The sequence below is a fragment of the Mastomys coucha genome, unplaced genomic scaffold, assembly GCF_008632895.1.
Source record: "Mastomys coucha isolate ucsf_1 unplaced genomic scaffold, UCSF_Mcou_1 pScaffold16, whole genome shotgun sequence".
Lineage (NCBI taxonomy): Eukaryota > Metazoa > Chordata > Mammalia > Rodentia > Muridae > Mastomys > Mastomys coucha.
In genome coordinates, this window is record NW_022196898.1 from 93,506,554 (window position 1) to 93,517,425 (window position 10,872).

General features: G+C 45.0%; 1 protein-coding gene and 1 long non-coding RNA gene across 2 annotated transcripts in view; both read left to right on the plus strand.

The window, feature by feature from the left end:
- The window catches only part of Mcoln3 (mucolipin 3), a 27,039-nt gene extending 23,350 nt beyond the window's left edge, over nt 1-3,689 (plus strand). The window contains exons 12-13 of the mRNA XM_031375759.1: nt 846-1,052; nt 2,581-3,689. Of these exons, the coding sequence (XP_031231619.1) occupies nt 846-1,052; nt 2,581-2,712 (339 nt within the window). The 3' untranslated portion in view covers nt 2,713-3,689. The remainder of the gene's footprint in view (nt 1-845; nt 1,053-2,580) is intronic.
- A 1,745-nt stretch (nt 3,690-5,434) lies between these two features.
- Nucleotides 5,435-6,505, plus strand: LOC116094381. The gene is made up of 2 exons (XR_004120075.1): nt 5,435-5,835; nt 6,048-6,505. It is a non-coding gene; the product is annotated as an uncharacterized LOC116094381 (long non-coding RNA).
- Nucleotides 6,506-10,872: the final 4,367 nt, after the last annotated feature.

Consider the following 10,872-nt stretch of genomic DNA (forward strand, 5'->3'; position numbering starts at 1 on the left):
TCACTGCTTAGACCCCCAACCAGCAGCTATCAAACACCAAGTGTTTATCCTTCTTACGTGATCTCCTTTGATCTGTTAATTCAGCCTTAAAATGTGGAAAGTTATATATCTATACCCACATATAGATCCAATAACAAGCGTATCACTACTTATAAATCAGTCAAATGTGAACACCTTGTGAAAATTATTAACATGCTCCATTGTCTGACATCTTGTTTGGAGTATGTTAGATAAGTATGTTCCTTTTACCACTGGTGAAGTCATTCAGTCTGTTTGAATTCACCCATACACATCTGTAAAACTATACAAAAGACCCTGTAGGAATATTTGAAAAGTTTGCTGTGAAAACTGTTTTGACTGTGAGATGTTATCTTGAGTTGGATGAGCTTCAAGATGAGATGAAGGACCATTTGAGTCTGGAACCTGGGTGTCTCTGCAGAAGCGTTCATCTCAAGGGTCTCTTCCTATGGAAAGGAAAGCAGGGGAGGGGGGAGGGAGGGGAGAGAAAGGCAGGGGAGGGGAGGGAAAGGCAGGGGAGGGGAGGGAAAGGCAGGAGAGGGGGAGAGGGGAGCCGAGGCTTGACTCTGAGAGACACTGAGAGAGCAGAACCCGCCTTCCTGCTTGAGTTCAGGTTGCAGCAGCTCAGAGGAGTGACAAGAAAGAGCTACTTGACAAAGCAGCAGGCCAGGGCATGACATATGTCCCAAAGCAAAGGCCAGTGGCTCCCTTGGGTTGGTTGCTGGGAAAGGGGCACCTGCCATACCCGGTCAGGATGACGTCATGAACAAAAGCCTCCCACACGAAGGAACACAGCCGGAAATGAACTTTTCTCCACCTTCCCCCAGTTCCGCTCCCTGAACAGGGTCTCCGAGTGCCTGTTCTCGCTGATAAACGGAGACGATATGTTTTCCACATTTGCGAAAATGCAGCAGAAAAGTTACCTGGTTTGGCTGTTCAGCCGCATCTATCTGTACTCATTCATCAGCCTCTTCATCTACATGATTCTGAGTCTCTTCATTGCGCTGATCACAGACACATACGAGACAATCAAGGTAGGTTTGTCAGAAGCCAGATACACCGCCCATCTAGAACGAGTGTGTGGCAGCACAGCTTAGTACTCAGAGGGCACACGACTAAATTACAATAATCGGGGAGACGAAAAGAGGGAAAGAGATGTGGAATTTCTAGAATGTTGAACATCTTGTTTCTCAGTATTTGTGTCAAAAATAAAAAAGTTCTTTTTTATTTGTACTAAGGATCAATCCCAGGGCCTGGCACATGTTAGGCAATCCCTGTGCCTTTGAACTCTATATCATTGACTGTTAAGTACATTTTCTAACCTCTTATTAGACTAATACATGTCAGTAGGTATTAGGTATATAAAGTAAATGGCATATGAGAGAGGCAACGTTTTGTGAGAGCACCTGTGGGAGGTGAGGGATGCTCACTGAGAGCACCTGTGGGAAATGAGGGATGCTCACTGAGAGCACCTGTGGGAAATGAGGGATGCTCACTGAGAGAGTCTATGGGAGGTGAGGGATGCTCGCTGAGTCTATGGGAGATGAGGGATGCTCACTGAGAGCACCTGTGGGAATTGAGGGATGCTCACTGAGAGAGTCTGTGGGAGGTGAGGGATGCTCGCTGAGAGAGTCTGTGGGAGGTGAGGGATGCTCACTGAGAGAGTCTATGGGAGATGAGGGATGCTCACTGAGAGTGTCTGTGGGAGGTGAGGGATGCTCACTGAGAGAGTCTGTGGAAGATGAGGGATGCTCACTGAGAGTGTCTGTGGGAGATGAGGGATGCTCACTGAGAGAGTCTGTGGGAGGTGAGGGATGCTCACTGAGAGAACCTGTGGGAGATGAGGGATGCTCACTGAGAGAGTCTGTGGGAGATGAGGGATGCTCACTGAGAGAACCTGTGGGAGATGAGGGATGCTCACTGAGAGAACCTGTGGGAGATGAGGGATGCTCACTGAGAGAGTCTGTGGGAGATGAGGGATGCTCACTGAGAGAGTCTGTGGAGATGAGGGATGCTCACTGGGAGAGTCTATGGGAGATGAGAGATGCTCACTGGGAGAGTCTGTGGGAGGTGAGGGATGCTCACTGAGAGAGTCTGTGGAGATGAGGGATGTTCACTGGGAGAGTCTGTGGGAGGTGAGGTGAGGGATGCTCACTGCTTAGATCTCAGCCTGGCTCTGCTAATCTCAATCGGATTGGACTTGGGCTGCCTGAACCAGGTTTCACCCAAGAAGCTTCCTTCAGTGTCCGGGAAATCAGGGGCTGTATGCAGACTGGAAGTAGACACTATAGGATTTAAGATGCATCTTGGCCAAATATTTCCCAAGAGAGGGTTACAGACAAGATTCCCATGTCTGAGGGTACAGGCAGACTTGGAGAAGTGAGCTTGTTTAACTTTCATCTAGCCTGGGTGGATCCAGAGGTGACATGTTCAAAAATGCCTGGGAGTGCCTAACTCTCCCTGGAGACATCCCTTCCACTGACAAATGCTCCACTCTGCATTTGTCTGGAAAGCTACTGGAGAGGGCCTTAGGAATGAGGACTTTCCTATTTTTCCATGTAGCACTACCAGCAAGATGGCTTCCCAGAGACGGAACTTCGAAAGTTTATAGCGGAATGCAAAGACCTCCCCAACTCCGGAAAATACAGATTAGAAGATGACTCTCCGGGCTCTTTATTCTGCTGCTGCAAATAGTAACGGTTGGGTTTCTCTGTGCTTGGGAGGAAAGTACAGTGTGTGGCTGAGCCGGAGATAATATGGATTAATTGTGATCACACAACAGTATGTTCAGATATTCGTATTCTGAGTTAACTCACAGCTATGACTTAGCAGGACCTATTTATATTTTTTGAAAACATTAGCATTTTTGAAACGACTTGACGAGGGAAGCTGATGGGTCTTAGTCGCTGTGGCTCATAAGTATGCTCTCTAGCCCCCCCTTACCACACTGCATGCTTTGTGCCTGCACTGGCTTCTCAGTGACTTTGGATGACCCGGGGTTCCTCTCTGAGAGTTGGGATCATTATGACGCATCAGACACCACTGAGTCTCTCCTAAAATGAAGACAGAATAGAGAGAACCCCACAGCTGTGGGTGGGATGCTTGGCTCTGAAGGGCAGTCATTACTTGATTCTCATATTCATTTAGAACCTTTCCCTGCCCTTCTGTGTTAAGATACAAGGTTGGAAGAGAGTCTATATGCAAATGAAGTCCAAGTGCATGCCAAGGAGGCATTTGATTAAACAGTGATGGTTTTATTAGCATCCAAACACTGTGGGAGGGGGAGGCTGGTTATAAGGTGTACCTTCCGCAGTCTCCACAAACCCATTTGCAGTCAGGATTTGTGGCTCTATGGTTGAAGTTCTAGAACCCATGTTCAAAATTTTAAAATGAATATATGTAGCCTGAAAAGGCCCAGAATTAAGCTCTGTATTTCTTAGTTCTCTAGTGGGAAATTATGGGAATTTGGTGATATAATATTTATTTTGTGTATTTAACTATGTAGACATTAATTCAATTATGTATAATAATGACTTTACAAGAGCTCCTTTAAAAAAAGAATAAAAATTTTAACACTTTAATGTTGCTCTAGAGACATAATGAAGATACCTGCTTGCTTTGTAATTTATTAGAATGCAATGTGAACTTTAAAACTGCTGATTATCTGAGAAGTCCTCCTTGTTATTCTTTTGTGATGTTTTAAGACTAACAACTATATTTCATTGGAAACTAGAAACCACTGAGCCAGGGTTGGGCCTGGAGTTGCTTCCCTTTGCACACAGAGAGAGCTAGCTATAGACTAACAGTATTGGAGAAAACCTGGCTCAAGAAATTAAGTGGAGAGCAATCATGGAAGACCCTTGACATCAACCGTTGTCCTCCATGCACATGTGCACATGCAAACACACATACACATGCCAGATATATATCTCAGAAAGTAAAAAAAAAAATATGTTAGGAGAAGTTAAAAGTTCTATGTAGTTAATTCCAGGACATCCAGGGATACATAAAGTAACTGTCTCAAAACAAACAAACAAACAAGCAAACAAAGTAAAGGAAAAGAAGTGGTGTAGTGCAGTAAAGGCTGATCTATGGGTTGGGGGTGGGGTATAGGATTGGACACACATGATAGAAGAGAGGAAATATCTAAAGTTCATTATCCAGACATCTACCTGGAAAATCAGAGAAGCACAAGAACACAGAAAACTATGGCAAGAACAAAACAAAACCAGAATGCCAAACAAGAAAGAGTAAATCAATAGAAAGTCAACAAACCCCCAAATATTGTTTTGTTTTAAAGATGAATAAAGTTAATAAGCCTCTACCAAACTAAGGAAAGCATTGAGAGGCTAATTAAGTGTGCTACAGTTGTCTGCCCAGCTCGACAAACTACACAAAATCGACCAGTTCTTCTGTTTTGGGTGGGTTCCCTAAAAGTTCACCTGTTAGAAACTGAATTCGTCAGTGTTAATACAGTGGAAACTGGGTGCTCATGGGAGGTGTTGGGGTCACAGGAGTTGGGCCCTCAGGAACAGGCTGATTTTCTCATGGAATGGGCTAGCGTCCTGATTTCTCTCATGAGCCCCCACCAGAAGCTGAGGCATTTTTTGGATGTAATAGTATCCTAAATGTCTGGAGCTAATTAAGCTCCTGAACTATCGGAGGCACAACAAACGTTTCTCCTTTATGAGTTACTCTGCTTCAGGCATTCTGTTATAGCGACAGGAAATGGATGAAGAACAAGTAGTAGACTGTTGCTATGGCAACACTTGACTACCGGAAATGGCAGTCCAAACCGAGAATAGGCCCAGACTGCAACAGTTTTGGAGTGAGTGCTGGGAAAGGGGCTAGTTGTGAGAAGTGGAACGCGGGGCAATTTTGTGGAGAGCTCAGAAAAACACAAGGCTAAAGACATCAGTATGTGAGCAAAATGGTTGAGGCTGTAACACTGGCAGAACTGTGGGAAACGAAGGCTGAGGTGAGAAGGCTGTGTGCCGAAACGAGAATGTCTTCCAGGGACACGGAATGAAAGTCGTCCTATTACATCGCTGCAAGCACAGAGGTCATGTGAACACTTTCAGTAACTGGAATAAGACCCACGGATGCTGCAAAGCTCCTCAGACATTCCCAGACACTTTTAACCACTTAGGGGACGTAACAGAAAAGGGATAACTTAAACCTGCAAGAAGGAGACATGGCATTGAAACGGGGAATTAGCCTGGTTGCGGAAGAGTTAAAAAGCATGGTCGACAGATATCACTAAGTATATGGCCAAGCTGCTGGTGGTGAGGCAGGCCTCATTCCTCAGAGCAATGGTGAGAGTCCCCAAAGCTATCTCAGAAATCTTAGTGTCTGCCTCTCTCATCAAAGTCCAGTATCCTAAAGGGGCAGAGTGGTTCCAGGACTGGCTGGAGGAGCTTCTGTGGCCTTATCACGCTGGTGGCGCAAGAATTCTGCTCCCTGCATCCCATTGTGGGCTCTGCTCAGTCACAACAAGCTGTGGCTAGGGTGTATCCGGGTGTGCCTCTGTTCCTATATCCAAAGCACCCAATCAATAGGCCTGCTCAGCACGCTGAGTCTCAAGTGGGTCCAGCTGTGCCTACCACCGCCCGCTGCTGCTGCCACCTCCACGGCTGCTGCTGCTGCTGCTGTGGCGGCGGCGAATGGCCAGTAAGCAAATGCTGGCAGTGTCCACTCATCAGGCGAGCGGAAGGCAGGGGCTATGAAGGTGTGGAGCCCTCCACTTAAACTTCAGAAGGACTCTCTGGGAGCTGCGCGGGGACCTGCAAGCATAGGAGATCGCAGACCCTGCAACAGGTCAGTGTCTGGGGGCGGGGGGCGGGGGCTGCAGTTGCGAAGACGAAGATCGTCTGCCCTACCAAGAGCAGCCATGTTAATTGAGCCCCAACAAACTGGGAGCAGAGCTGCCCGCAGTCTTGGGAGCCCAGCCTCTACCCTGTACTTGGAGTGAAAGATGATTCTCGAGTTTTGAGATGTCATGTCTAATCTGTTGGGTGATGTTCGTTTAGGTAATCCTGCGGTCTACTCTCGTTGGGAATGAGACTGTCTACCCTACGCCTGTCCTGCTTTTACATCTCAGAGGTGATGACTTGGCCTGATTTTACAGCCTCACGCTCGCTCTACAGGCATTTGCCTTGATGCCTTGTTTCCGATAACACAGGGGCTTTGAAGCTGATTCTGGAACCAGTTGAGACTTGGGGATTACTGGGACAAGATAAATATCTTCTCATAACAAGAAATACATGAATGTGGAAGGGCAGAGGTGAGAGGCTGGTTTAAAGCGAGTCTCTCCAAGATCCACGTGCTGGGAGCCTAGGACTGTGAGAGGCGTTGGTCCGTGTGGAGGGGCGCTTTATGAGTGGATATGTTTCCTTAAGGGGAAGTTTGTCCCCTGTTCCTGTTCCTTTATGAGTGTCCTTCCTTTCCTTTCTGTTTTCTCACAGGCTGAAGCAGTATAAAGTGTTCACTTGAAGCAAAACAGATGCTGTTAGCATGCTTCTGGACTTTTGGAACCTGAACCAAATGTAACTCTTTCCCTTATAAGTTACCCAGCATCAGGCATTCCTGTTAGAGCAATAGAAGATGAACCGAGTCATACAAGGGGTAAATTCACACAAGGGACACTAGTTAATTTGACGTCTTTCTTTTCTTTTTTCTTTCACTCTTTCTTTCCTTCTTTCTTTTCTTCTTCCCTTGCTTGTTATCTTTCTTCTTTCTGTTTCTTTCATCCACTCATTCATTCTTTTATTTTTCTTTCCTTTATTTCCTTTTTTTTTTTTTTTTTTTTTTTTTTTTTTTTTTTTTTTTTTTGAGACAGGGTTTAACTATCTAGGCCTGCTCCCTGGAACTTGATATGTAACTAGCCTGGCTCCAAACTCCCAGAGCTCTGCCTGCTTCTGCCTCCCAAGTGCTGGGTTAGAGGTGTGTGTCAGCACAGCTACATAAGGAACTGAGAGTGTGAGTAAGGCAATAGTTGTTAAATAAATTGAATCAGCAATAATCCTTTAAAAAAGAAGTATATGCTCTGCAAAAGACGCCCACAGGAGAATAAGATGAGTAGGGGAAAATACCTGGAAAGAACAAGCTAACAAAACACAAATGTAATATAACATAACTCAAAATTCAATAAGGAAACAGACTGCCCCTTTAAAGTAGATACAATAACTGGAGAAAATGCCTTATTAAGGATGGCAAGCAGGTATGGGGCAGACACTCGACATCACATGTCGCCAGGGAGCTGCAGATGAAATCAACTTCCACACACCATTGTCAGTCAAATTTTAAAACACTGACAATCCAAGCGTTTGGTGAGGGGATGAAGTGAGATGATCTTGCTTATTACTGAGGAGAGTTCAAAATGGACTATAGGTGGTTTCTTGCAAAACTATGTTTGCATATATTGATAGTTAGTCCTAGTGCTTTCGGCATTTATCCAAAGGATTTGGACACATGCTCACATTAAACAACAAACAAAAGCAGTGGCCACACAGATCTTCAAAATTTACAACATGTGCAAACAACCAAGGTACTTTTGAAGTGAGTGGATCAATAGCTGTGGTATGTCCATTCAAGAGGACATTAGTGCTAAAAGGTAGCGAGGTAGCAGGTGATGAAGAGACACAGAGGAAGCTTAACAGGGTACTATGAAGCAAAAGAAGTCAATGTGAAAATACTACATACTGTAGCATTCCAACCAAATGCTGTTCTAGAAAAGGAAAAGCAGAGACAGTAGAAAAACCAGTAATTCCTAAAGGCTATAGCAGGTGGGGAGGTCAGAGAAGGTACACAGAGCGCTATCTATCAGGGCAAATGGTCAGTCAGTTCCAGCTGCTATAACACAGCAGTGATGGTTCAGTCCATTAAACCAAGCAGGAAATGGTTATTTTTCACAGTTCTGAGAGCTAGAAGGTTCTCAAAGTCAAGGCGCTGGCAGTGAAGCCGCCAGGTGCCAAGTGAAATGCTTTCTGTAAGTTCAGATGGCTGACCCTGATGTGGAGGAGGTGGAGAACGTGTGGGAATCCTTCCATGCCTTGTGATCAATTTCACTTTGAACCTATATCTGCTCTAAGAAGCAAGATCTATTTTAAAAACTTAAAATAACGACATTTCCATAAGCCGAGAAACAAAATCACTCTCATTGTTTCCCTCTGGTCTGTACCTGTTTTCACATCACACATCAGTTGTAACAGAGGCAGTGCCATCTACCAAGCCTAAAGCAAGCAAGTCAGCCATCTACAAACCTAAAGCAACAGGGCCATCCACAAAGCCTAAAGCAACAGGGCCATCCACAAAGCCTAAAGCAACAGGGCCATCCACAAAGCCTAGAGCAACAGGGCCATCCACAAAGCCTAAAGCAACAGAGCCATCCACAAAGCCTAGAGCAACAGGGCCATCCACAAAGCCTAGAGCAACAGGGTCATCCACAAAGCCTAAAGCAACAGGGCCATCCACAAAGCCTAGAGCAACAGAGCCATCCACAAAGCCTAGAGCAACAGAGCCATCCACAAAGTCTAAAAGCACCGTCCTTCTCCTAACACAAAGATCACCAAACTCAGAACTAAAGGCTATTTTTGCTGAGTTGGATTACTTTCTGCAGAAAAGCTGAGCCATCCTTACCCCCTACCATGCTTGAAGTTGAAACACAGCAGAATTTGATATGGCAGATAAAACCGAGCTAACTGCGAAGGAGACAGAACACTCATGGCTCTCAAGAGAAAACTTCATTCCAGATGTCAGAAATGCTCAGGTCATGAAGATCGATATCGGGTTGATTTTCCACCATCAAAGAGAAGACCTGGTCCAAGGAAGACCCAGCTCAGAGATTATAGTGTTTTAAAACAACAAAAGATTAATATATAGAAACTTCAAAGCTTACTTCACATCAACAAAAAGTCAGAAGGGCATGTAGCCACAGAGATAGCTCATTTTCCTGTTATTTTACTGTGTTCTGTCTACACAGTGACTTCCCAATAGAGACTGCTCTGGGCCGCCTATTATAAAACTGTTGCAGGTCTACTGTTATCTTGGCTCACGTTTTCCAGATGACTTAAAAGAAGAAAAAAAAAGTCCCCTTTAAGGTAGTAAATTCACGAAACTGTCCTAAGAAGGAAACCTGCAAGAGAAATCCATGAGTGTGATTGGCAAACCTGAAATGTAGTGTGATACACAGGACTGGGTTGAACAAAACACTCTTGTGTCTCGAGAAAGCTAAGACACAAGCTTTGAAGTACCGGCTCGCAGAGCAAAAGCCTGTGATTGAACCGCCCAACACTCAACACAAAACAATGTCTAGCCCTCCCCAGTGCCACATGAGCCTGGATCCTCACTGTAAACAAGAGACTGGTGAACTAGCCTCTAAGTGTTTTAACTGGGTCCCCCCCGGGAAACTAAAACCCATCTCTCCCGGTGTACACGATAGCCCAAACTTTAAGCCGTCTGATTCCAACAATTTTCCATCTTTCGTTTCTTCACCTCACCTCCGTCCACAGCTCCTTTCTTCATTTAGGTTGACGTGGGGCCCTTGCTACTTTAAGGGCCGCACGTGCTCTGCCTGCATGAGGTGCTCTGCCTGCATGAGGTGCTCTGCCTGCATGAGGTGCTCTGCCTGCATGAGCAGCAGCTTCCTCTGGAGGCGCACAGTACCTCGTGGGAGTCAGAGGATGCTTGTGAGAATCGATACCCAGAACCCTCCGTTAGGAAACTTCTCCTCTATGGTACTCTCTGAGAATTGGCAGGACTGGAGAGACGGTTTAGTTCTGTTTCCAGCACCCACAGTAAAAGGGCTCAAAACTCCCTGCAACTCTTACTTCAGGGGACCCATCTGGCCTATGATGGCACCTGCACTCAGGTATAAATTCTCACACGTAGACACACCAGTACTATACATGTAACTAAAACTAAAATACCCCCCCCCTTTAAAAAAAGAATTTGCTTTTGGCTATATTTCTACATTTATTTTGATTAAGTTTTGAGAGTGTGTGGTGTTGTGGAGGTCAGGCTGGTCTGTACTTAGTAAACCAAGCTCTTCTTCCACTCATTGTGATTCTCCTGCCTCAGCCTTCCAAGTGCCAGGACTATAGGTATAGGCATAGTGCACCACACTCAACCTTATTTTTAAATAGATACTTTTATACTTATTTGTGATACAAGCTTCATTAGTTATAGCTATTTAGATAAATGTATCTTTCACTTTTATTTTAAATTTTTAATTAAAATATAAGGGGAAAATAATGATTTTTCCCTTTCCTGTTGCTTCTCCAATCCCCCCCTGTGTCTCCCTTACTCCCTCTCAAATAGGTGACCTCTTTTTGCTTATATTATCTTATATATTTTATACACATATATAGCATTGAGTCCATTTTAGTATGGCTTTTGTAAATAGGATTTCAGGGCAACCACTTTGCACTGGATATTGGATACCTCTGCAGCACTGTGCACTAGATATCGGTCACCTCTGCACCAACTGCTTGGGGAGTGCCTTGGAAGAAGGGACAGAAGGGTTTTACTAACCAGAGTGCTACAAGTCAGCTGTGAGACCCCGTCTCCTAGAAATGACAGGGACCTCATACCTAGATCAATGTATCTTTTTCAACTGTCTAGGGAAATGCATGTTTTCTCCACAGTGAGACTGTTTCTAGATTGCCACAGGAGGGAACCTGTTTAAACGGAGAAAGCTACTGGACACCAGCGACTGTTTTGATGTCGCATCTTGTTAGTGGGAGGATGTAGTAAGAACCGATGTACCTAGATAGAAAGATGGCATCTGCTGGTGTCTGCTTACGCGGCTTGGGAGTAGTAACAAACTTCTCTGAACTTGCTTCTCTCCCCCCCCCC